The sequence below is a fragment of the Cynocephalus volans genome, chromosome 14 (genome assembly GCF_027409185.1).
Source record: "Cynocephalus volans isolate mCynVol1 chromosome 14, mCynVol1.pri, whole genome shotgun sequence".
In the NCBI taxonomy this organism is placed as follows: domain Eukaryota; kingdom Metazoa; phylum Chordata; class Mammalia; order Dermoptera; family Cynocephalidae; genus Cynocephalus; species Cynocephalus volans.
This window is the reverse complement of record NC_084473.1, coordinates 11,502,476-11,530,054: the sequence shown is the minus strand read 5'-3', so window position 1 is coordinate 11,530,054 and position 27,579 is coordinate 11,502,476. Positions and strand designations below refer to the sequence as shown.

Sequence of the window (27,579 nt, the reverse complement as noted above, 5' to 3'; positions counted from 1 at the left end):
GGACACCAGTCACATTGGATTAGGATCCACCCTAATGACCTCATTTTAATTTAGTCATCTTTTTAAAGACCTATCTCCAAATATAGTGAAATTCTGAGGTACTGGGAGTTAGGACTTCAACTTGGGGGGGGGGGAGAGAGAGAGAGAGAGAGAGAGAGTGAGAGTGTGTGTGTGTGTGTGTGTTAGGACTTCAACTTGTGAAGAGAGAGAGAGTGAGAGAGAGTGTGTGTGTGTGTGTGTGTGTGTGTGTGTGTGTGTGTGTGTGTGTGTGTGTGTGTGTGTGTGTGTGTGTGTGTGTGTGTGGTGTGTGTGGTGTGTGTGTGTGTTGGGGTGGGAGAGACAATTCAGTCCATAACCATCCATCCATCTATCTAGTTTTTAAACCTATTGTCTTTAAACTGGAGTGCTATAAAATTCAGAATGCTTTTAAAAATAAAGTGAATATATATGAAAACTTCTGAATTTTCATTGTGATCCTTCCTCCTTTCAACAGTGCAAATCGGTCACTTTCCCATCTGTAATACAGTTTTCAATTCCTACTTTCTGGCATTATTGTGGGTTGACTGTCTTGTTTTTAAATCTAGAGGTCTTTTATTTTTTTACACCTATTATGCTTTGAAGTCCTAGGGAATAGATTCTAGCAGCTCAGGTTATTTTCCATTGATTCTCACAAAGTGAGAAGGTGGATCAGGCTGGTGCTTCAGTTGAACCCAGGTACCTTTCTCTTTGGTACCTGATTTTTTCTGATCATTTCTTTTGCATGTTTCAGGAGCTACCTGGACTCACATTCTCAATGTGTATGTTAATATTCTTGGTAAGAATTTTGCCCGTAAATTGTTAGTTAAGAGCCATGCCAGTAACGTGCAGGGTAACATTGTAGACTCCTCCACTTTTGCCATGGTAATATTTGTGGAGTATTCCTTTTTTTTTTTTTTGTCTTTTTCGTGACCGGCACTCAGCCAGTGAGCGCACCGGCCATTCCTATATAGGATCCGAACCCGCGGTGGGAGCGTCGCTGCGCTCCCAGCCCCGCACTCTTCCGAGTGCGCCACGGGCTCAGCCCGGAGTATTCCTTTTTGATCAGTGCCTGTCCTCATGAAGTCTCCAGTATCAATTTTCTTACACATTTGCATGTGTGTAGCCAAAGGAACAACTCCATGTGTTTTAAAGGGCTTAGAAAGTATATAGTAGGTGCCGTTCCTCTTTTCATTTGTGTGGGTCATTTTGGCAAATTACTGGAAAATGATAGTTCTGATCTTTATTGTTTTCTGGTTTGTGTTGTTTCCCTGTTCATAATTTGTCCTTTTTTCTCTGGCTCTTCTAAGAATTTATTTTGTTTTTAACTGGTTTTAGTCAACTTGATTATGATGTGCCTTGCTGTAGTTTTCCTCATGTTTCTTGTTTTTGGCATTGGATGAGCTTCTTCATTTGTATGGTTTTTAGTTTTCATCAAGTATGGAGAATTTTGAACCCTTATTTCTTCACTTTTTTTCTGTTCTCTCCTGGTGACTCCAGTTACATATATATTAGGTTGCTTCATGTTGTACCACAGCTTACAGACAGTCTATTCATTTTTGTTTGTTTTGTCTTTTTTTCCTCCCCTCTGCATTTCATTTTGGTAATTTCTATTGCTAATTTCTTAAGTTCCCTTGTCTTCTGCAATTTCTAGTCTCCTGTTAGTCCCATCTAGTGTATTTTTTTTCATCTCATGTGGTATTTTTTATCTTTGGATTTTTGATTTTGTTCTTTTTATGTATTATATGTTTTTAACATTTTCAGTGCTTCCCGAACCTCTTTTTATAAATATTGTGATAAAATGTACATAATATGAAGTTTACCATTGCAACCACTTTCAAGTATGCAATTCAGTGGCACTAAGTACATTCACAATACTGTGCAACCATCACCGCTATATATTTTCAAAACTTTTTCATTACCCAAAACAGAAACTCTGTAACCATTAAGCAGTAACTCCCATTCCCACTTAATTCCAGCCCCTGGTAACCTCTATTAATTTTTTTGTCTTTATGAATTTGCCAATATATGAGGGTACTTCAAAAAGTTCGTGGAAAAATGGAATTAGAAGATAACTTCCATGAACTTTTTGAAGACCTCTTGTATGTAATTCTATGTAAATGGAATCATAAAATATTTGCCCTTCTGTGTCTGGCTTGTTGTACTAAGCATGATGCTTTCAACATATCCACATTGTGGTATGTATCAGTTATTTCTTTTTATGTCCTGTACCTTTCTGAACATAGGGAATACAGTTATAACTGTTTTAATGTTCTTGTTTATTATTTATATCATCTTTGTCATTTCCTGATCATTTTCGATTCATATTTGTGCCTACTATGTGTTGAATTTTCCTGCTCCTTGGCTTACCTGGTAATGTTTATTTGTTGTCAGACATTGCCAATTTTAATTTCTTGGGTGATATTTTTGTATTACTATAAATGAGCTTTGTTCCAGGATATAGTTGTGTTTCTTGAAAGCAGCTTGACTTTTTTTGTGTCTTTCTTTATTATGCAGGTTAAGAACAGCAGTTAGTCTAGAGCTAATTTTTCCATGCCGTTGAGGCAACACTCTTTTGAGTACAGTACCTCAAGTCCCATGAATTTTGCAAGGTTTTTTACTTTGGCCAGTACGGCAGGAACTATTCTTGACCAGTTCCAGGGAAATCTTCTCATAGTGCTGCACAGATAAGTTCTCTGCTGAAGATTCTGGGGGGACCTTCTGCACATCTACATTTTTTTTTTTCCCCGTATGTATGCCTCCTTTCTGGTACTCTGTTCTGTGGCTGCCTTGGCCCTTCTGGATTTCAGCTCCACCTACTCAATCTGGGGTGACTGCTTGGCTCAGCCTAGGTTCCTTCTCCAGGTATGGTCACCTGCAAGCTGCCTTTAAGTGGGAAACTGTGACTATTTTAGGGCTTGCTTTGTTTCTTCCCTCTCAGGGACCACTGTCCCTCATTGACTGGTATCCAGTGTCTTGAAAATTTTTTCATTTATTTTTTTCTGGTTGTTTAGTTGTTTCAGGTTAGGGGATGGGGTAGATGACTGACAGGGGTAGGTTCTAGATATTTTAACTTAATCCCCTAAACAGTGAATAAAAACCCAGTATCAGACTAGAGTAAGAACTGTATGAAATAATTTTATTATATGCCATAATTTATGTAAAATGTATATCACAGAGTTCTCACATGGCAAAAAATGTTTGTTATTGTTGTCCTTATGATCTCATCAAAGGGCCTAATGTTGGTATCTTCCAACAATGGTGTGCTTTTAAATGTTAAATTATTTAAGATGAGATCTAATCTGGGTAATTGCAGTTGCATAATAAGATCGTGCATTTGAAGGACTCTGGTAGTGGTAAAGAATATTGAAAAAATAGATAACTTACATGATGACAGAGTCTCCTAGTGGCCCAAATATCTATTATCTTATATTTCTGTGCTAGGGGAACCCCCTGGGATTTAGTTGTGTTTGGGCTGAATGTAATAAAGACTACTTTTTAAAAAGTAGTTTTTGTTGCTTTGTTTGATTGGCCACATGAGTAAGTTGTGGCTTAAGGAATGTGAACAGAAGGGGTTTGTGAGTAGCTTTGGGGAGGAGTCCTTATAGGGAGTGAATGTATCCCTTTCTTGGGCTGGTGTTGGTGCTTGCTGTCCCATATCATGCTGTGGGAGCTGTGTATTTAGGTTGATAATAACAAAGCTGAGGAGCCTGGACCCCTGATCATTGGAGCTACTATATGAACCCCTGAACTGTTTTGAGACAGACATAAAGGCTGGTTTGGCATTTTCTGTCACTTGCAGCTGAACCAATCCAAACTGATGAAATACTTAAAAATTACCGTTATTTCTTTAATATTGCCAAGGAAATAAGGTGTTTAGAAATGTGTAGAGAAGGACAACTTTTTTTAACAGCTTTGAAAAATTAATATTAATAGTTATCCTTTATAGAGTTCCTTTTATGTATGTGCATGGTGTTTTACAGAAATTTTATTTCCTTTATTTTATCCTGCAAAGTCGTGTTACTATCCTTGCTTTGCAGATGCTATTGAGGTTGAGAGAGGTTTTTTTTTTTTTTTTTTTTTTTCACTAAGCCATGCTTTTCTAACTCCTTTGTTTTAAATCTTTATTTCTGAGATACCTTCTGGTTGTTAATCACTTTATTTAGGAGATGCCCTGAAAAAGTGACTAAATTCATTGTTTCAGGTCACTTCTTATGTTTATTAATTTGACATAAGATATGTCTTTAGTCATTCCTCTGTTACCTCATTATTCCTGGCAGAAGTTAAAACAAAACCAAACCTGAATCTGCAAAGTTGAATACTACCATAAACTGTACACTAGTGGTAATTCAACCTTAAGGTATAATTTTATTTCCCTTATTTTCCTCTCATAGATGAGGGTTAGTCTAAAGACGGCTTCAAACTAGTCTTTCCTAAGCTGCTTAACTGTGCAAGTGTCTTTCATCAATTAAAAGTTTAGTTTTATGTATGGTTGGTTTTAAATTACTGTACTTAGGATCTGAGGAAAACAGCTTAACTCTTCTAGTCTATTCTGTCTCTTAATTCATTGAGAAATTTTGATGCATTTTTGGTTTTCACTCTTTTTGTTTTATCCCACTCTTATTGTTCTGGAAAGACATATTAGCAGTCACAGGACAGACACATCACATCCTAGGAGCCTAAGCATGCCAGGAATTACTTAAAATACATGATCACATAAAATGTTTACTTCTTAAAGAAATCTAATTTTTGCAATCTGTTATGGCAAAATATTTTTAAAGCCTGAGTGTTCTAGAACCTGTTTTACCTGTTATCTCTTAAGTGAGATGAAGACTGCATACCTGAAAGAGAAGTTCACTGGTAGAAGAGACAGATGCCAGAACTACTGAGAATAAGTTCTTGTTTATGTAACCTTTTAGTTTGTTGAGTCTTTCCTTTTTTGGAGTACAGGAAATTAAATACTATGGAAGAATGTGCCATTCCCAGCTGCTCACATGTTCCTTATGCTGTAAAATTTCTTAATGCTACCTTTATTATTTTATAAATCTTGCTTGGTTTTTCTCTTTAGTAATTGATAAAGTATGGATATAAATTTAACAAGAAAAAAAGTTGAAAATTGATAATATTATATATACAAATGTTGTATAAATTCTGAATTTTCTTGGTCTCTAAGACCTATGCATTGCCTCCCCTTTCCACCTACCTCCAATTTTGAATATATGTAGGGTTTTTTTTGTTTTGTTTTGTTTTGGGTTTTTTTGCCTTTTTTCCTTTTACAGTACTTACCTACTTTTCCAAATTCTCAAGTCTGAGTGCTACCAGTTGAGGGTAGTTGTATTGAGTAGCTCCTTTCAAGAGAGCTGTCTTAGGATATATCCAAATACTTCTCTGCCCAATATGGTAGCCATTAGCTACGTGTGGCTAAGTTAATTAAACTAATTAAAATAACATGAATTTAGTTCTTCAGTTGCACTAGCCTTATTTGAAGTGTTCAATAGCCACATGTGGCTAGTGGCTACCGTGTTGTGTAGCACAGATACATAGGACATTTCTGATGTCTTATTTATATGTCATATAATAATGTATGTGTCATTTAGTAATGTACCTACCAGTTATAATTTGTGACTGAAGTTGTTTGAAGAGGTGAGGTCTTTCATCTTTGTTAAGCCTGCCTGCCTTACCAGTCTGAATTTTGATGTGGCTTCTCACTATATTTTATGGTCTTTTTATAGTGTTGCCTGGTTAACAGACAAAAAGTTTACTGTTTGTTACGTGACTTGCTGGAAAAAACAGTTTTAAAAGACTTAAGTTATAAAGAAGACTAGCCAAAAAACAAAACCAAACAATAAAACATATCTCTAGGTGGTCACAGTATAAGTTTTTATTTTTTACCCTTTACATTTTTCAGTTTTCTCAAATGATCATGTATTACTCTCAATCAGGAATGTAATAAACATCTTAGGCTCTTTTCTGTACTTAACTCCCTTTCTTTTTTCCCCCTCTGTTTTATTCTGAGTATTTTCCTCTCTTCCATGTTTCGGTTTGTCAGTTCTCCTTTCAGTTGTGTCTAATCGGGTGTCTAATTGGTTTATTGAATTCTTAATTTCACTTATTTTGTTTTTTAGGTTTAGAATTTTTATTTCATTATTATTGTTTCAAATTCTCTGAAAATCTTCATATTAAACATATTAATAGCAGTGATTTCGAAATTTATGTTAAGTCTCTGGATCTCCTGTAGGCTGTATGTGTGTGTGTTTTCTCTCATGGTATTTTAGTTTTGTCTTCTGGTATGGCGGCTGATATTTGATTGACTGCTGGACATTGTGTATGAAAAATTGTTTAGATAATTAGGTAACATTATCTTTCTTCAGAGAGGATTTACATTTTCTTCTGGTAGTCAGGGTTGAGGCTGATCACCTTAATCTGTTCAGTGATTGAATTGATTTGAGGCAGATTTTCAATTTTTTAAAAAAAATTTATTTTATTTATTGAATCAATCTATTGTACATATTTTGGGGTTAAACATTGAGATATGTTGATTAAGTCAATATTACTAGCATATGTATTATTACAAGTCGTAATTATTTTTTATACCTCTTGTCCAATCTCTCCCCTTCCCCCATTCCCTCCCCCGTCTAATTGCCCTAGATTTCTTCTCTCCTTCTGAAGAGAGTAATGGTTACTCTGTTAATTTGTTGCCTAGATGATCTGTCCAGTGTTGAGAGATGTAACTGGGTCTCCCAATATTATCATAGCAGATGCTGCTTCTGTCACTCTGAAATGGGTTTTGTGGAAAGAGACATCCTCTTCTTTTCTTTGTCTCTGCTGGTGACGCCTCTTGTGTGAATGCACTCCAGTAGTTGGCGGACCAACTGCATGGTGGTTGAGGCGTCTAGCCGCTTTTGCAGTAGCCATGGTTATTGTGGTGGCTGTGGTGGGCCACCCATGTGGAGGTGCTGTTTTTGGTATGCTCCTTGGCACTGGCAGTATGCCTGGTTGTGGGGTGTGTCTGGTCCCCTTATCCATGCCTCTGATCCCTGGGCAGGCTCCAAGGCGCTGGCACCATGTGCCTGGTTGTGGGAGAGGGGTCCAGTCCCCTTCTACATGTCCTGGGCTCCTGGGCGGGCCCCGAAGTGCTGGCACAGTGTGCCTGGTTGAGGGAGGGCAGTCTGGTCCCCTTCTCCATGCCTGGGTCTCTGGGCGGGCCCCAAGGTGTTGGTGCCCTGTGCCTGGTTGTGGGAGGAGGGTCCAGTCGCCTTCTCCATTCCTCGGGTACCCAGGTGGGCCCCGAGGTGCTGGCGTTTTGTGCTTGGTGTGGGAGGAGGGTCCAGTCCCTGGCTCCATACCTCAGGTCACTGGGCAGGCCCTGAGGCACTGGGCCATGTGCCTGGTTGTGCGAGAGAGGACCATTCCCCTTCTCCTTGCCTTGGGTCCCTGGGTGGGTCCCGAGGTACTGGCGTGGTGTGCCTGGTTGTGGGAGAGAGGTCCAGTCCCCTTCTCCATGCCTTGGTTCCTCAGGTGGGGCCTGAAGTGCTGTCTCAGTGTGCCTGGTTATGGGAGAAAGGTCCATTCCCCTTCTCCTTGCCTCAGGTCCCCGGGCAGTCCCCAAGGTGCTGGCGTGGTGTGCCTGGTTGTGGGACAGAGGTCCATTCCCCTTCTCCTTGCCTCGGGTCCCCAGGCAGGCCCCAAGGTGCTGGCGTGGTGTGCCTGGTTGTGGGAGAGAGGTCCAGTTCCCTTCTCCATGCTGCGGGTCCCCAGATTCAAGCCTCCAGTTCCCAGGCAGGCCCCAAGGCGCTGGCATTGTGCCTGGGCCGGAACTAATTTTTTTGTCCTTTGCTTCTGACGGGGAATTTCCTGTGGGAACCAGTACTTGGGCTGTGTGGTTGTTTAAATTGCTACTTTGCTGCTGTTTCCCTAGGGAAGGCTTTTTGTGCAGCTCAGGGTTTAATGGATGATCTTATAGGTACTTCCGGCTCCCCAGAGACCCGATGGATCTGTGTTCTGTAGAATCTGTGATCTGGGCCTGAGTTTTTTCATCAAACTGCATCACATGCAATTCTGCATTCCTGACCAGTCTCCTCTGAGTGGTCCTGCACTGATTGGGGAGCGGATCAGCTGTCTTCGCTGTGTCCCAGTGTTCCCCTGGTGGGCACATCTCCCCCACCGCCCGTGCTCCAAACACTTCCCATGGGACGGGCCCTGCGCTGGTCCCTTGAAATGACTCACTGACCTCTGAATGGTTCCCTTTTTTCAGTTGTTCTGTCTCCTCGCTCCTGTGTGAGTCCATGTGAACCTTATTAGCGGTGTTGCTGTCCTGGGGGCCGCCAAGGCCCTCTTCTGTCCTGCCATCTCCAAGTAACTCCATCTGAAAGGCACAGCTGTGGCTTCTGCCGGCTCCTGCTCCATGCGCTCATCAGCTCTAGCCTTATAGCAGCCGCGGCCCGAAACACTCAGAGCAGCTTTTTGTTTCTGTCATTGTAGTTTCTCCCACCTTCATGAACTCCGTAGATCTCTCCTCCTCTTCCCCTGAGCTCCAGCGGCCCCAGCTTGGCTGATGTTACATTTTTGTAGTTGTAAATTTGTTTGATTTGTGGGAGAGAGTGACGCTGTGGACCATCTGTTTTGCCATCTTCAGATTTTCAGTATTTTTTTTTTTTTTTTTTTTTGTCTTTTTCGTGACCGGCACTCAGCCGGTGAGTACACCGGCCATCCCTATATAGGATCCGAACCCGCGGCGGGAGCGTCGCCGCGCACCGCACTCTCCCGAGTGCGCCACGGGCTCGGCCCAGATTTTCAGTATTTTGAGAGTTGGTCTATTTCTGATTTTTCCTTGTTTACTCTTAGGTGTAGGGTATAACCCTTTAGTGTACTCAGTTAAAAGCCTGGGCTTTTCTTTCTTTGAGTCCAGAACTCTAATTTTTGTGTTCCCAATCCCCATGAGAATCCTGCAAGCTCTCTTCAGCTTCTCAGCTTCTGAGCTGCACCTTTGTAGTCAACTTCATGTTGACTCCTTTATCCCCCTGCCTCCACTCCCCTACCTGCTCAAAGATTTTGGCTCTTAAGTCTTCACTGCTTTGGAGGTTTTCCAGTGCTTAAACAGATTTTTTTTTTTTTAAAGTTTGTCTAGCCTTTTAAGATTTTCCTCAGTGGTAGGATTGGCTTATAACAAATGAGAGATAGAAATGTCTTTGTTATATTGTCCACAAATAACTTGTTTTTTAATTATTTATTTTAAATTTTATTTTATTATGAATATTCATAAGATACAAAGCTGATTGTCATCCCTCTTGACGTGATGTGAGGGCCAGATTCATACTGGCAGCATACCCATTACTAGAAATTGCTTTTGTACCCATGTCCATCACCCAATTCTTCCCACACCCTCCCCCACCCCATTGTAGCCCAAGGAATGTTCTTCCTATGCAAGACCAATGCACTACTGTGGTCTTTCTTTCTTTCCTTCTTTCTCTCTTTGCTCCCACTTATGAGAGAGGTCATGAGTATTTATCCCTCTGTGCTTTGCTTATTTCATTCAACATCAGATTCTCCAGGCTCATCCATGTTTTTGCAAATGGGAGTGTTTCATTCTTTTTTATGGCAGAGTAGTATTCCATGGTGTATATTTACCAGTTTCCATATCCAGTCATCCATTGATGGACATTTAGGTTGGTTCCATGTCTTAGCTGCAGTGAACTTGGGAGTGCAGGTATCCCTTCGACATGATGGTTTCCACTCTTCTGGATATACACCCAGTAGTGAGATTGCTGGATCATGTGGAAGATCTATCTGTAGTTGTTTGAGAAACCTCCATACTGTTTTCCATAGTGGTTGTACTAATTTACAGTCCCACCAACAGTGTATGAGTTTTCCCTTCTCTTTACACACCCTCTCCAGCATTTGTTAGTCTTTTTGATTTTAGCCAGTCTAACTTGGGCGGGGTGGTATCTCAATGTAGTTTTAATTTGCATTTCCCTGATGACTAGTGATGTTGAGCATTTTTTCATGTACCTATTGGCCATTTATATGTCTTCCTTTGAAAATGTCTATTCAGTTCCTTTGCCCGTTTTTTAATTGGGTTTTTTGTTTTTTACTATATAATTGATTGAGATCTATGTATATTCTGGATATTAATTCCTTGTTGGATACATAGCAGAAATTTTCTCCCACTCTGTAGGTTGTCATTTCACTCTGTTGATTGTTTCCTTTGCTGTGCAGAACCTTTTTAGCTTGATATAGTCCTATTTGTTTATTTTTTCTTTTGCTGCTTGTGCTTTTGGGCTTGTGTTCATAAAGTCTGTGCCCAAACCTAGTTCCTGAAGTGTTTCACCTATATTTTCTTAGTAATTTTACAGTTTCGGGTCTTATACTTAAGTCTTTAATTCATTTTTTTAGTATATGGTGAGAGGTGCATATCTAGTTTCATTCTTCTGCATATGGATATCCAGTTTTCCCAGCACCACTTGTTAAAGAGGCACTCTTTTCCTCAATGTAGATTTTTGTTGCCTTTGTCCAATAACAGATGGCTGTAAGCCTGAGGGGTGATTTCTGGGTTCTCAGTTCTACTCCACTGGTCTGAATGTCTATTTTTATACCAGTACCATGCTGTTTTGGTTACAATAGCTTTGAAGTATAATTTGAAGTCAGGTAGAGTTATGCCTCTGGCTTTATTTATTTTTTTTGCTCAGGATTGCTTTGGCTATTTGGGGTCTTTTGTTGTTCCATATGAAAGTCAAGATTGTTTTTTCCATTTCTGTGAAGAATGTCCTTGGTATTTTGATGGGGATTTCATTGAATCTGTAGATCGCTTTGGGTAGTATAGATATTTTCACAATGTTAATTCTTCCAATCTAAGAGCATGGAATATCTTTCCATCTTTTTGTGTCTTTAATTTCTTTCAGAAGTGGTTTGTAGTTCTCACCATAGAGGTCTTTCACCTCCTTGGTTAAATTGATCCCTAGGTATTTTATTTTTTCATGACAATTGTAAATGGGCTTACATTCTTTATTTCTCTTTCTGTTAGTTCATTATTTGAGTATATAAATGCACCTGATTTGGGGGAATTTATTTTGTATCCTTCAACATTACTGAAGTTATTAACCAGCTCTAGGAGTTTTTTGAAAGAGTCTTTAGTTTTTCTCTATATGGTATCATGTCACTGCAAATAGAGAAAGTTTGACTTCATATTTTCCAATCTGGATTCCTTTTATTTCTTTGTCTTGCCTGATTGCTCTGGCTAGTACCTCCAGTGCTACGTTAAATAGAAGTGGTGAGAGTGGGCATCCTTTTCTTGTTCCTATTCATAAGGGAAGGCCCTCAGTTTTTCCCGATTCAGAATGATACTGGCAATGGGCTTGTCATAAGTGGCTTTTATTGTGTTGAGATATTTTCCTTCTATACCTAATTTGTCGAGAGTCTTTATCATGAAGCGTTGTTGAATTTTCTCAAATGCTTTTTCAGCGTCTATTGAGATAATCATATAGTCTTTGTCCTTGAGTTTGTTGATGTGATGTATCACATTTATTGACATTCGTATGTTGAACCATCCTTGCATCCTTGGGGTGAATCCCACCTGATCATAGCACATAATTTTTTTTAATATGTTGCTGTATTCTGATTGCTAATATTTTGTTATAGATTTTAGCATCTAGGTTCATAAAGGATATTGGCCTCTAATTTTCTTTTTTTATTGTGTCTTTATCTGGTTTTGGTATCAGAGTTATGTTGGCCTCATAGAATGAGTTTGGGAGAATAGATTCTGATTTAATTTCTTGGAATATTTTGAGGAGAATTGGTATTATTTCCTCTTTAAAAATTTTATGGAGTTCAGCTGTAAGACAACTATACCTAGACTTTTCTTTGTTGGAAGATTGCTAATTACCACTTCAATCTCATTGCTTGTTATTGGTCTGTTCAGGTTTTCTCTCTCTTCTTGGTTCAGTCTTGGTAGTTTGTATGTGTCTAGAAACTTATCCATATCTTCCAGATTTTCATATTTATTGTCATACAGTTTATAATAGTATCTAATGATTCTTTGTATTTCTGTGGTATTGGTTGTAATGTCTCCCTTTTTGTTTCTGATTTTTGTTATTTGGGTCTTCTCTCTTCTTTTTTTTTTTTAACCTAGCTAATGGTTTGTCTATTTTACTTATCTTCTCAAAAAACCAACTTTTTGTTTCATTGATGTTTTCTATTGTGTTTTGGGTCTCTATTTCATTTAGTTCTGCTCTGATCTTAATTATTTCTTTCCATCTAGTACCTTGAGGTTTGGATTGTTGTTGTTTTTCAAGTTCTTTGAGATGTAATGGTAGGTTGTTTATTTGAACTCTGCATTCTTTTGATGTAAGCATTTATTGCAATAAATTTGCCTCTTAATACTGCTTTTGCAGTATACCACAGGTTTTGGTATAATGTATCTGTATTTTCATTAGTTTCTAGAAATTTGATTTCCTGTTTAATTTCTTCTTAGACCCATAGATCATTCAGTAGGCTATTATTTAGTTTCTGTATATTTGTATAGTTTCCAGGGTTTTGCTTATTATTTATTTCCAATTTTAGTCCATTATGGTCTGAAAAGATACTTAGAATGATTTCAGTTTTTAAAAATTAGCTGAGACTAGATTTGTACCTAATATGTGGTCTATCGTGGAGAATGTTCCATGAGCTGATGAGAAGAAAGTATGTTCTTTAGTTGTTGGGTGAAATGTTCTGTATATATCTGCCAGGTCTGATTGGCCTAAGGTGTAGATTAAATCCTGTGTCTCTTTGTTTACTTGTTCCCTGGAAGATCTGTCCCATACTGAGAGAGGGGTGTTCCCATCACCCGCTATTAATGTATTAGGTCCTATTTCTTTAGGTCTAAGAGTGTTTGCTTTATATATCTGGGTGCTCCAGTATTGGGTGCATACATGTTTTTGATTGTTAAGTCTTCTAGCTGGATAGATCCCTTTATCATTATATAGTGGCCTGCTTTGTCTCTTCTTATGTTTTTTGGTTTAAAGTCTATTTTGTCTTATATAAGAATAGCTACTCGTGGTCTTTTTTGGTTTCCATTTGCAAGGTATATCTTTTTCCATCCCTTCACTTTTAGTCTGTGTGTGTCTCTATAGGTGAGGTAAGTCTCTTGAAGACAGCATATACTTGGGTCTAGCTTTTTAACCCAATTAGTCAGTCTGTGTCTTTTGAATGGTGAGTTTAGTCCATTCACATTTAGGGTAGTTACTGACAAGTGTTGCTTAATTCCCGTCATTTAATTGCTTCTTCTTTAGATGGTTTACATATCTTTTGATCATTATTTCCCCTTTTATTTCTCTTCTTCAGTGTTAGTGGGAAATTTAAGGTGGGATTATTTAGTTTCTTTCTTTTTCTTGCTGGCATTTTTGTTTCAATGGTGGGTTTTGCTCTTCCTTGTGTTTTTGTTATAGTGGTCACCATTATTCAGATTCCAGATGAATGATTCCCTTGAGAATTTATTGCAGGGCTGGTTGTGTGGTGGTGAACTCCCACAACTTTTGTTTGTCTGGGAAATACACTGTTTCCCCCTTATTTCTGAAGGAGAGCTTTGCTGCATAAAGAATTCTTGGCTGGAAATTTTTTTCTTTTAGTATTTTGAATATATCATTCCACTTTCTTCTGGTCTGTAGGGTTTTGGTTGAGAAGTCTGCTGTTAATTTGATGGGGGTTTCCCTGTAAGTGACCTGATGCTTTTCTCTTGTTGCTTGTAGAATTCTCTCTTTGTCTTTGAGTTTTGGAAATTTAACTATAATGTGTCTTGGGGAGGATCTTTTTGGATTGTATCTGTTTGGGGAACTTTGAGCTTCCTGGATCTGAAGGTCTGTATCTCTCTCTACACCTGGGAAGTGATCTGTTACTATTTCCTTGAATGTTTTCAATACCTTTTCCTTTCTCCTCCCCTTCAGGAATACCCGCGATTTGGATATTAGAGTGCTTGAGGTTGTCTGCTATATCTCTTAGATTTTCCTCATTATTTTTAATTCTTTTTTCCTTTTTTTTGGTCTGCTTGAGTTATTTCAAAAAGACTATCTTCAAGCTCTGAAATTCTTTCTTCTGCTTGTTCTACCCTGCTTCTCAAGCTCTCAGTTGTGTTTTTATTTCATTGAGTGAATCTTTCACTTCTAGAAGTTCTGCTACACTCCTTTTTAAAATATTAATCTCTTTATAGATTTCCTTCTTCATAGTCTGGATATTTTTTCTTGTTTCATTGTATTCTCTAATTGAGTCTTCCTTTATTTTTTCAGGTTTTCTTAAGATTATTGCTCGGAATTCTTTTTCAGACTTATCAAGTATTCCCTGTACCATGGAGTCTGACTTTGGAGCATTACTGTACTCTTTCGGTGGTGTCATTTCATCTTGTTTATTTGTAGTTCTAGTATTTTTTCGTTGATGTTTGGTCATTTGGTAGAGGGTTTGATTCTCTTATTACACTGAGGTTGGCTGTGAAATGGCCCTGAGTGCTTCTGTCGTGGTGAGTGTCTTTGCTTGACAGTAGGTGTGGTGGTGGTTATGTTAAACCACCTTGGGTCCTGTTCCAGAATCTGTGGTTGTAGAATGAGCCCCCAGTGGTGCGTGGTTCTGCTGGGCCCATGTGGCACCCCCCTCTGGGTCCAAGGAAGGGAAGGGGTTGCCTCTGCTGCATGGTTCTGCTGGGCTCACCTGTGGCGGGCCAGCGCATAGATTGGTGCTCTCCTCTGGGTCCAAGGAATTGTGGGGGAGGGGGTTCCACTTGTTTTTTTAAAAAAATTAAAAAAAAATTTTTTTTGGTGGCTCACTGTTACAGGGATTGGACCCTGGATGTTATGAACAGCAATTTATTTATTTATTTATTTTTAGAAGATTCATAGTTCAGTGTACCAGATATTAGAGTTTCAGGGGCTTGATATATTAAATTACTCCCATGTTGAATTTAGAGCCAGTTGATTGTTGGAAAAATAAGTTAAAGATCAAAATGTCAGCTGTGTTATCGCTAAAATCTAGGATGCAGGCTGTGGCTGAGATATGGGACAAAATGGACTCATTGTCCTGAATTGAATTTGACTCTTCCGGTAGATAGGTTTTCTCACACAGGTCCAGTCTTCCTTGCTATGTTTATCACAAGAATGAGTAGGTGAGACTTAATGTGTATCACTTATATGGATCAAGATTCTGGAAAATTAAGTAATTTAGTGTAATTTAAAGTGAAATTGTAAATTGCTGTTGTGGTGAATAAGTGTCTGTTACACACAACCTGTTTCCTACAATGGAACTTTTTATAAATTTTATAAACGTTTATAAATTCGGTTGCAGAGAATAGATTTATAATAAGTTGTAATATTGAGCATGCTAAGATATGAAATATTGTTTTGCATTCTCAGTAATAATCACAAAATGGGATTTTTATGTGAACATGTTAGTTATTTGCCATTTATATTCAGAATTTATCTAAAAGAACTCCAGTTTTAACTTTTTAAAAAAATTGTAAACAAGACTTTAATGTAATGGCCAACACTCATATTTAGGATTTCCTGAGGGTGATAATCAGTGATACGTTAGATAACTCAAATACAGTCAAGCAAGCTACTTCTCAAAAAAATTCACCAAAGTTTAGGATCAAGTTACCATAACATGGGGCAAATTAGAGGGAGAATTGAAATGTATCAATACTTATTACAAGGAGTATTTACCAGTAAAAGAAAGTATCCTTAGGTTGTCTTGGTTTGACTTTTATTTTACATAATTAGTTCAGCCCATTCATAAAAATTCCTGGAAGAAACATTTTTGATGCAGCTTTTACTTTATATGATTGGTTTCAGTTATTTCTTCTTTGTAACAGCATCCAATACATCTTTAAAGTGATGAGGTTAGAAAGTGTGTATTTTCTTCCAGTTGTATAATAAATCTCTCTTACTGCTTAATTTATTGTTAGTCATTTCTTCATCTTTTAAATTATCTTTCCTTTGTGCCTTCCAAAGGTATTTGCTATCAAGAAAATGTATATTTTTCACCATATTGTTTTTCATATATTTCAGAAATGTTAAAAAAAAAACATACTACAAAGAACCAGTGTTTCCCAGTATATCTGAAAACAAGTTTTAAAAGGATCTCTGACGTTAAATAAGTGAAACAAAAGAAAAAACTAAAACATAAAAGAGGCTTCTAATGTTTACTGTTAAGTTTAATGAAAATTGGTAAAGTGCTAGATGGAATTAAGGACATTAAACATCATTCAGAAATTTATAAAGATTTGTTTCCATGGTACTGTTTTCTAGGTTTTAAGTGTCTTGCTAATTGTGTTGGCTTTGACTTTGTTCAGTCACTGTACTAGTCTGTTTCTGTTGCTTATAACAAAATACTTGGAACTGGGTGATTTATAAAGAAAAACAAAACTTATTGCTTACAGTTTCTGAGGCTGGGAAATCCACAGTCAAAGGAACACATCTGGTGGTGGCAGCAGTAACCACTCACATTGTAAGATGGTGGAAGCAGAGAGAGCAGAGAGCCAGAAAGACTTCTCATCTTTTAATGCCTTTACAACCACGCCCCTGACCACCATTTTTAATCCATTCGCTAGTGCGCAGTCCTACAATCCAATCACGTCTTTAAGGCTCCAACTTTTGGTTACTGTAACAGGATTTCCCACCCTCATAACAGTCACAATGGGGGCTGTTTCTAGTACATAAGACTTGGGGGACACAATTCAAGCTTCAGTGAGTTTTGGGGGACATAATTTAATTCATTACAGTCACTAACATGAAATACACATTCCTGAAATGCTGTGTGTTCTGAAAAAGTCAAGTACCTGTTAGTCATAACTAACAGGGCTTATAAGAAAAAATAGGATAGGTTCAGACTATGCAAATCCTTTACAACTTTTAACCAGAACAATAACAGAATAAAAATAAAAATGAGCACAGGTAAATCTCTATTGACATTTGTACCCAGCATCACAGACATAACGCTGAGATTTGAGCTTTTTTCTTTGAGATTTAGGCTTGTGGAGGCCTTTAGTTCCATAGCCTTCAGTTTAGTTTTTTTTTGTTATCTTCTTAGCTTCTTCATCTGCACTTGCAGTCTCACCAGAAGGGTTAATGTCATAAACAGTATAGGGCTTTTTGAAGCCACTATTTGTACTTTAGGAAGGCACTTCTGCCTGAGTTTTGGCTTTTAATGTCTTCCTATATTGTATTGCTAAGCCTTTCTCTTTAATTTGAGAGAGCTTGTACATCATCATTGAAAAGATTAGCATGCTGTAGAAAATCATGTGTTTTATTTAATGTTCAGTTCATTTCCTTATTTCCCAGTTGAATAAGATATTTTTGTTATTGAAATACGGGTTGTAGCAGAACATACTGTACTGCATTAATGATTATGGGTACAAACCCACGTTTCAAATAGGCTTCAGGTAATTCTGAACATTTTTTGAGGAGGTGGTGAGGTGATTAGCTTGCCATTGTTTTTAGCCTCATAATTTGGGCCTTAAGAGCTTATTATATAAGGAGTAGGTGAAGGTCAACTCTGCCTTTTTCTTCTTGCTTGCTTTAGTATTATCCTAAATCTGTGATTACATACATTACATTCATTTTTAAAACAGCCTTATTGAGGTATAATCGATATAGTACAAATAAGCTTTGCCATATGTTTATACCCTATAATGAAATGTTCTTTTATCTACTAGGTAATCTTTTTAGTAGAGAATTTTAAAAGAATTAGTAGGTGATATCCAAGAATACCCATGATAAGGTATATGTAAGTTGTAGTATGTCACAATTCACTGAAAGCTAGCAAGAGTAAGATGCTGCTGAAAATTCTTATATTAAACCTTAACTTTTTAAGGTTAAATATGCAAAATTGTAATATTTTCTTCCTGCTTCTCTGTTGGTCATCTTATATACACTCCCATTGAGTATGTGTACCCAATTTAGGAGACTTCTCAGGTCTGGTGGGTATCTGGTAGATACTTGGGTACTGGGTCACAATGTACTGTTTTGTACAAATAGCATTATCAAGCCTTAAAGGATGGTTCAAAGAATAAAGTCCAGATAAGCATTTGTTTTGCTGCCTTTTCCTTTTGAGTGTAGGAAAAATTATAGCTGTTTGTGAATTCCAGTTAAGTGTTCAGTGTCTTTGAGTAATTTTCTTTTTCTTTTAAACTAGAGTTGCTAGTGTGTATCTAAATTGGTTGATAAGAAATTATTATTCCTATTTAAGGTGCTGTTATTGCCAGAAATAAAGGAGCAATATGCAGAGGAGTTACGGATGAAATAATAGTTGGTAACTCTATATTTGCCTATGTTATTAGTTTTCAAATTGTTTTCAGCAATGGGACCTTTTCTTTGAGACCAAATAAAAATTTATGGGCTACCAAAATGTAAAATAGACTAAAAAATTGTGAATTAGATTCACTTTCCATGATTTGACCATCATTTGTTATAGGGTATGCACATACAGTGAACAGAAGAGAGATGGGACAGATATATGTAAAAGGTTTTTAAAATTTTTCAAAGTTTTAGAAGTGTTTACTTAAAAACTTTCCCTGAGATACATAGAACCATTGCTTCCTGGACAAGGATGAGGTGCACCATGGTTCTATAGTTTTGTTGAGAATATTTTTACTTTTTCTTTAAAATTGGGTGGACCACTGGGTCTGTGTAATTCCCTATATAGTTAGAAGGAGGGAAGAGGAAAGAGCCTGTGCTTTAAAGCAACCAACCAACTAACCAACAACAACAGTTTTCTTCTGGCTGAAGTAGTCATTCATGGTTCCTACTGATAGTTGTATGGATAGCAGAAAGAGCTACTTCTGGTTACAATTCTGCTCTGTCATATACCTGAATGGCTCTGCCCCTAACACTTCATTTCCTACATTCCTTTTCTAATGGGGTTTTTATGAGAATTAAATGAGAAAGTGACTTTCTTTTGCACAGTTTGTGCCCAGTAAATGTTAATTTCCTATTATGATATGTGAACACACTATCTTGCCCTTTGATTTTCATGTGAACTTTTTTGTAAAGTACTTGGTCATACCTTAAGAAGTTCATTGTTTAGGTTTGATTAGTATTTGACTGGAAAATTGAGGATCATGTCTGTGGGTATAATGAAGTGATGTTAGAATATTTTCAGTGATTGTTTTTATGTGGCATATGAAATGAAAATTTTAAATCTCCATATTTTAAAAAATATTGATAATAACTATAGTGATGTATCAAATTGAAATAATATGAAAAGGGAGTTTCCTGTTTGAGATTCCTTTAATTCCATCTCAAATTCCCCAGCAAGGCAGCTGTCTACTTTCGGTCACAATTGCTGACTTGTTTTTAAGGGATATAAGTAAGACACGTCTTTTCCTATACCCGGAAGATGGGATCCAGGATATAAGATTATATGACTGTACATCACTTCCTCCCTCCCAGCACTTTGAATGCAAGTAAGGATTTAAAAGTGTTTGGAGGATAAGTCTCTATAATAGAAAACCTTCATTGAAAGTTAGCAAACTCAGAGACAAATTTCTCATTCATTTTTATTTCATACTTCTCTTTGGTTAAGGAGACAGTATGGAAGATATGGTATGTGAAAATACTTAAGCACAGTGATGGCATACAGGTTTTAAAATGTTTTACTGTTCATTTGCCCTTGTGATATTTTTATTTTGTTAATCAGTTCACTGTTATCCAGTGCATCCAAAACATTCTATTTGATGTATAATATTCATATATCTGTATATACACAGAGAAAAGTATATATATTATATGTATATACAGTTTGATGAATTTTCACAATCTGAACACCCATTTACTCAGCACCTGGGTCAAGATATGGAACTTCACCTGTACTCTAGAACCACCCTCTCATCCTGACAGTCTAGTTACCACCCCACCCATGTTTTTCATAAAGTTTATATTATTTTCTGAATAAGTTTTTTAAATATTACTTTTCTGAATAAGTTTTCTTTGTTTACTTTTTTGAATTTTATTTATATTACTTTTCTGAATAAGTTTTTTGTTTATTTTTGTGGCTGGTTGGTACAGGGATCTGAACAAGTTTTAAACAAAGTTTTAAAGACATCATATTTGCTCTTAATTTCCAAGTCAATGTTTGAACATCATTAGTAAGAAATGGGGTGTATCAAACATATTTCTGTTGGGAACTTACAAAACTTTTTTCCATAAAGGCACTCAGAGAGCTCTATGTCCTTTACATAGCCAGCCCAGTAAAATATGGTAATAGGCACAGAAAAGTAAAATACTTAGCAGTAGACAAAATAAAAAATATGTAGAGTACATATGACTAACACTTTACTGAAGGAAATAGAACCTACATTGTTCTTGGTAGAGAAAAAAGCCAGTCCTTCTCAGATTAATCTATTAATCCCTGTAATGATCCCAATGCAAGTTTTGGCCAGAAGCAACATTTATTGAATTTCAGAGAAGAAAAGGAGGCAGAGAATAGTGAAATGTATTAGAATGTAAAATAGGATCTGTTTCAGTGGAGATATGGAGAGCTATAGATATTTATGAGTAATATATATATATATATATATTAACTTGGAGAAATAGAATACATTTCATTTATTTGTTTTGTTATTTTTGGCCATAAAACAAGTCTTAATACATTAAAAAAGAGTAAGATCACAGAAAATATATTCTCCGACCACAATAACAGAGAAGGAAATTTAGAAAACTCACAGATAAGTAGAAATTAAACAACATTCTCCTAAATAAACAATGGGTTAAAAAAAACATGGAAATTAGAGAGTACTTGGAAATAAAAATCATGCAACATATCAAAATTTATAGGATGCAAGGCTCATGCAGTGCTTAGAGGAAAATTTATAAATACCTATAGTGAAAATAAGAAAAATCTAAAATCAGCAATGTAAACTTCCACCTTAAGAAAACAGAAGAACAAACTAAACCAGAAGCAGATATAAGTAGAAGATAACAAATATTACAACAGAAGTATATGAAATAGGGAGTTAAAAAACAATAAAGAAAATCAGCAAAACCAAAAGTTGGTTCTTTGAAAGGATCAACAAAATTTGCAAACTTATCTAGACTGACCAAGAAAAAGAGAGAAGAATGAAATTACTAAAATCAGAAATAAGGCAGGGGTATTATTACATTGTCATTATGGTTTTTTGTGGTGGTAAGATTGGGTTTCTTTTTCTCGTTTGCATTTTTGTTCTGCCAGTGGATTTTGTTTTTTCTTGTGTATTCATGCTAGTGATTATCATTTTTGGGATTTCAGATGCAGGATTCCATTGAGAATTTCTTGTAAGGCTGATCCTGTGGTGGTAAACTCCCACAGCTTTTGTTTTTCTGTAAAATAATTATTTCTCCCTTGTTTCTGAAGGATAGCCTTGCTGGATATAGTCTTCTTAGCTGGCAGTTTTTTTCTTTATTATTTTAAATATATCATCCCATTTTCTTCTGGCCTGTAGAGTTTTGGTTGAGAAGTCTGCTCTTAGTCTGATAGAGGCCCCCTTACAGGTGACTTGATGCTTTTCTCTTGCCTCTTTTAAGATTTGCTCTTTGTCTTTGAGCTTTGCCAGTTTGGCTGTAATGTGTCTTGGAGAGAATCTTTTTGGGTTGAAAGTGTTTGGGGATCTTTGAGCCTCCTGGATCTGAAAGTCCATGTCTCTCCCTATACCTGGGAAATTTTCTGTTATTCATTGAATAGGTTTTCCATGCCTTTTCCTTTCTCCTCCTCTTCTGGAACACCCATGATTTGAATGTTTGTGTGCTTAAGGTTGTCTGCTAGCTCTCTTAGATTTTCTTCATTTTTAAAAATTCTTTTTCCCTTTTTTTCTGGCCATCTGGGTTATTTCAAAAAGACTGTCTTCTTGATCACAAATTCTCTCTTGTGCTTGTTCTAGCCTGCTGCTTAAGTTCTCGGTTGTGGTTTTTATTTTGAGTTAATCTTTCAGTTCCATGAGTTCTGCTACGTTTTTTTTTTAAGGTATAATCTCTTTGTAAATTTCCTCCTTCATATCCTGGATATTTTTATTTTTATTTTTGTTTTTGTTTTTTCATTTTGTTGTGTTGTCTATCTGAATCTTCTCGAATATCAGTGAGTTTCCTTTAGATAGTTGCTTGGAATTCCTTTTCAGTCATTTCAAGGTTTTCCTTTTCTGTAGAATTACTGTATTCTTTTGGTGGTGTCATATTTTGGGGGGTTTTCCTGTTTCTAGTATCTCTACATTGATGTCTGGTCATCTGGTAGAGTAGTTGTTTCTTCTCTTACTCTGGAATGGGCTTTGAGGAGAGAGATATCCTCTTCTTTTTCTGGTCTCTGCTGGTGACTCTCCTTCTGTCCATGCAGTGGAGTGTTTGTGGGCCACCTGTATGGTGGTTGTGGCTACTGCTGTGGTGTCGAGCCACTTTTGAGGCAGACGACATCTGACTATGGTGGTGGCTGTGGTGGGCCACACACATGGAATTGGTATTTTCAGGGTGCTCTCTTGCCTGCTTCTGGGTGGTGGATGCTGCCCTAGGGTCCTGCCTAGGACCCCTGGGCATTGCTTTCTTGCCTCCTTCTGGGTGGTGGGTGCTGCCCTAGGTTCCTCCCTAAGACCCCTGGGCATTGCTTTCTTGCCTGCTTCAGGGCCGAGGGGCCTGCCCTTGGTTCCTGCCTAGGATCCCAGGCATTGCTTGCCTGCTTCCAGGTGGAAAGGGCTGGCTGCTTTTGACTCCTTCCTAGGACTCTGGGCATTTCTCTCTTGCCTGCTTCTGGGCGGAGGGACCCTCAGCTCCTGCCTAGGACCTCAGGCACTGCTCTCTTGCCTGCTTCTGGGAGGAGGTGTACATGTTTTTTCAAAAGCACAGTAGGATAATATACTTTTATCTCCTGAGTTAGTTCCTACATTGGAGCTAATCTATATTTGTCAGACAGTAATATTAGAGATATGGGAGATCTAGTAACTGGGCAAGCAGGGAGATTAGCCCAGGGTTTGATTCAAGTTGTCTCTGACCTACCTAGTTATACAGTTTCATATAAGGCTTGGGTAGTGAGGTTTTTTTTGTTTTTGTTTTTTAAGTGTCTTAATTTAGGAGGTGGGATTTTCACCTCAGGTACTGGTTTTCCAGCCATCAGTCTGGTTTTGGTCCTTCACCTAGTTTAGTCCCTTTTAATTCTCAGTCGTTGGTCTTGCTGCTTTCTGACCTGAAATCCTGTAGATCTGTGAGACTTTTAGCTCCTACTCATTGCTTGGCATTTTTCTTTCTGGTCCTTAAATAACTGGTGGTGGTGGTGATGTTTTGTTTTGTCTCAGTGGAGCTATGACTTTTAAGTATTCTCCAGTCATTTCTATACAATTGGAAGTGGAGAAAGGGGCAAATAGTGTTAATTTTCTTCATTGCCTTGAAGTGTTGATTGTAGGTTTTTCTTGAATGTATTTTTCTTTTTAAAATTTCCTTCTTTTTTTTTTTTTGTCGTTTTTTCGTGACCGGCACTCAGCCAGTGAGTGCACCAGTCATTCCTATATAGGATCCGAACCCGTGGCGGGAGCGTCGCCACGCTCCCAGCGCAGCACTCTACCCAGTGCGCCACGGGCTCGTCCCTAAAATTTCCTTCTTTATTTCGTTTTAGTATCACTTTTAAAGAAAATAATCACAGACACTAAAAAAAAACAACAAAAAACAAAAAACTTACTGCCCAAGTCTTGACAAGGAAAGGTCACAGACATAGGCTTCAAAGAAGTCCTAAGCTAATTCGGCTTGCCCAGTGACTGTACCTTTGTATTAATTTCATATATTGACAACAGTGGTCTCTGAAAACAATCCAAAATTTACTTTTTAAAAAGTAATACTAAACAATAAATTTTCATTGTAAAAATTTATAAAGTTCCAAGTAAAAATGTATGTATAACCAACCTACGTTATCATTCTAATAGAAATTATTATCAGATTAAAGTATCATAGTATCATTTAAAATGAATATTACGTAGAAATAGATTAATAATACACAATTGAAATAATGTTTGATCTTTAAAATGGTTTTAAAAACAAAATGATATTGTTGAGTTAAGCAACTGCTCACATGTCCCGATTGCTGAAAAAGCTCTCTGGCTCTACAGTAGTGGGGAATATTATGGGAAAATATTTATAAGCTCTTTCTAGACTTTTTTCCTGGTTATTTAATCTTTACATAATTCTCTCTCTTTGAGAGAAGTTTTGGGGAGAATGTGGGGAAAGCAAGGATTCAGGTCTTTAATTGATGTCAGAGTATAGTGTTTCAAAGAAAGGTTTCTTTTGTCTATTATGTTTAAATGGAGAGTGTAATGCAGAATTACTTTTATCATGTCAGTATGAAGTGTTAATATTCTGTTAGGAAAATCTCTGAGAAAGATTTGTTCTCCCAATAGAAGCTTTTGCCTTGTCAATTTATAGTTTTTTTTTCCTTATAGTGGTTAATGGTGTTATGGAAAAATTCTTTCTAAATGAATGCACCATTCTTTGATTTGAAATTGTAATACAGAGTATAAATATGGATACATCTAAAAATATAAATGACTAAAAAAAAAATAAAAATAAAAAATAAAAATATAAATGACTGAGATTTTACATTATAAACTTTTAAATTTGTGGGGGGCGTGGCTGGCTAGTAAAGGGATCTGAACCTCCTGACCTTTGTGTTACCAGTACCACACTCTAACCAAGTAAACTAAGTGGCCAGCCTATTACCTTTTTTTTTTTTTTTTTTTTTTTTTTTTTTGTCGTTTTTTCGTGACCGGCACTCAGCCAGTGAGTGCACCGGTCAGTCCTATATAGGATCCGAACCCGCGGCGGGAGCGTCGCCGCGCTCCCAGCGCAGCACTCTACCAAGTGCGCCACGGGCTCGGCCCAGCCTATTACCTTTTAAACTTACTGAAATATCAAAATTGTACCAATAAAGGTATGTTGATAATTTTTGCACTTAGAAATATGCTCAGATGCTGAATCCTTGAAAAGCAGTTCAGTCCTTCTGGAGAGGGGAATGTGTGTGTGTGGGTGGGGGGGGGGGGTGTCTCAAAGTGTGAATTTAACAGTCCCAATTTAACTGGAAGTTGGTTATTTTTAATGTGGTTTTTTTTCTTTCAGTTCAAGAGAATGAAAATTAAAAATATGAAATATATCTTAGTGGTAAACATAGTATGTGCAATGTTGCAGATTTTTTTTTTTTTGTGGTTGGCCAGTACAGGAATCTGAACCCTTGCAACCCCATACTCTAACCAGCTGAGCTCACCAGCCAGCCCCTATTCTTATAGAGTTAGTAAATTAAAAATTCATTACCTTTCTAAATTTTGCATGTAATTTTCCCTACATTTCCCCCCATCCTGCTGTTTTGTTTTCCATAATCTTCCAGCTTCCTTCACTTTCCTGGCTCCCATTATTTTTTTCAGTATGGTGTCACTCTGATCATTGAGACTAGGGGGCTGAGTTAAGTATATTGGACATCTGTGATTTAGGTAATATTCTGCCAATGTCATTTCCTAGTAGTGTGACCTTGGGCAAATCAAAGATACTTAATTTCTGTGAGCCTAAGTTTGTTTTTTCCTCTTTAAAATAAGGATGTTTTCTCCTGCCTTCCCCGTAGTTACTTGGGGTTGAGAAAATGTATGCAATAGTGTTTTAAAAAGACTGTTACCTTCACAAGTATATCCATTGAGTAGTTTGAGAGTTACTTTCTGGTTAGTTTTTTCATCCCCACCAAGTTATGTGTATATGCTTTTCCCTACTTTGATTATAAATTTAATGTATGTTCATTGTAGAATGTCTGGAAAATACAGAAAACTTAAAGAAGGAAATAGAAATACAAATAATGCATCATCCTTTTTTCCTGCTTTTAGGGGAAATTTAGGTTTGAGGCTGAGTTCCCTGAGGGAGTTAAGGATAGTGTCTTATTTATTTTTGGATTTCTTATTCTTTGTCTAATAGTTGATAAAATGACATTTTTCTATTGGCTAAAAGAACAAAGGAAAACATGATAGGGTCAATCCTAATGTTTTCTGGCAGAGGTTAGGAAACCAGTTACAATTGTTAGATCTGGAGCTTCTGGCCAATATCATATTAAAGTGGATTGGCATTTTTTCAGTGAGAACAACATATGATAAAATTTAAAGACTTGTTTTTGAATTCTTGGAAATTGTAAATACTGTCTTTTTATTTTTTAATAGGATGGCTTAAATTCCTTGGTCCTTGATTTGGATTTTCCTGCTTTGAGGAAAAACAAGAATATAGATAATTTCTTAAATAGATGTAAGTATGTTTAAAGTTTATATTTGATCATATAAGTATACTTTTGACAAGATATTTATGTTTGATTAATATTATTACAGTACATAAACTTAACCTATTAAGCTCTTTTTTTAAGTTTACCATTTGATTTATTTAAAAACTAGTATTCTTTATTTTCAGAGCAAAACTTTAGAAACCAAATTGCTATATGTAAACTAGGTGAAGTTCAAAATTTTGTATGATTAAGACTATTTAGCTATTTCAGGACAGGTTATTTTTAGTAGTTCCAAGAGAAGATTTAAATTAATATTGACAACATCTTAATATTACCAGAAGACTTAAAGTTTATGTTTCTGTAAATGTAGAGACTTCAACCAGGTTAATGAAAAGTAATGTAATATTATTACCATGTATGTGGTAACCCTTAATATTTGCCAATATTGATGTTGCCGAAGAAGTAAATGAATTCAAATTCTAAGAATAAGAAATCCTCAAAATGATTAATATATACTTTATATCACCACAGTAAACTCTTTTATTTAGAATTGCCAGAGACTGAGTTATTTTCCCATTTAAACATTTTTGTCTGTAGTTACTGTATATGTAATGTATGATTACCACTTTTCAAAGATGTAGGCTATCAAAACCATTACTAAGATTAGCCTTACAAGTGATTTCATGGCAACTTTCTGCCATGGTTCGGAGTGCACACCAGGAGTGCGTGGGTCATCAGTTTGTCAGCTGTCATCTAACTTGCCAAGCAACAGAGTCAGAAATAAAATAGTGTTTAATGACTACTTTTTGGCAGTCAGTAGTGTTTGTTTATGTGTTAATAAAGTATAGAGAGTTTTGTTTCTTTGATGTAACATTAATGTGTATCTTAGATTTTTAAACAGCAGCTTTAAAAAACTGATTTAGCTAAAAACTAAGTCCAGTTTCTTGAAATAAAAATTTATTTACATATATAGTGATTACTTAAAAATATTTCTTATAAATATGATAGATTTTACAAATATGGTGATCTTTTTATTGTAGATGAGAAAATTGTGAAAAAAATCAGAGGTCTACAGATGAAGGCAGAAGACTATGATGTAGTAAAAGTTATTGGAAGAGGTGCTTTTGGTGAAGTCCAGTTGGTAAGAATGTATTTGTTTTGTTCTTACTACTTTTTTTGACTTCATTTTGTGAAGCATTATAAATAGCAGTTGAGAAGGTATAATTTCTGTGTCCAGCCATGCCAAATGTTAGCTTATGAACTTGGTCAAGTCACTCCCTCTCTAAGAGCCTCAGTGTCTTCATCTATAAAAGGAGGCAACTGGGATGTAGACAACAGGTCTCATCCATCTCTGAATCAGTGGTT

General features: G+C 36.8%; 1 protein-coding gene across 1 annotated transcript in view; it reads left to right on the top strand.

The window, feature by feature from the left end:
• Nucleotides 1-27,579, top strand: part of ROCK2 (Rho associated coiled-coil containing protein kinase 2) — a 153,339-nt gene that overhangs the window by 24,950 nt on the left and 100,810 nt on the right. The window contains exons 2-3 of the mRNA XM_063077574.1: nt 26,159-26,240; nt 27,255-27,355. Coding sequence (XP_062933644.1) covers nt 26,159-26,240; nt 27,255-27,355 — 183 coding nt within the window. The remainder of the gene's footprint in view (nt 1-26,158; nt 26,241-27,254; nt 27,356-27,579) is intronic.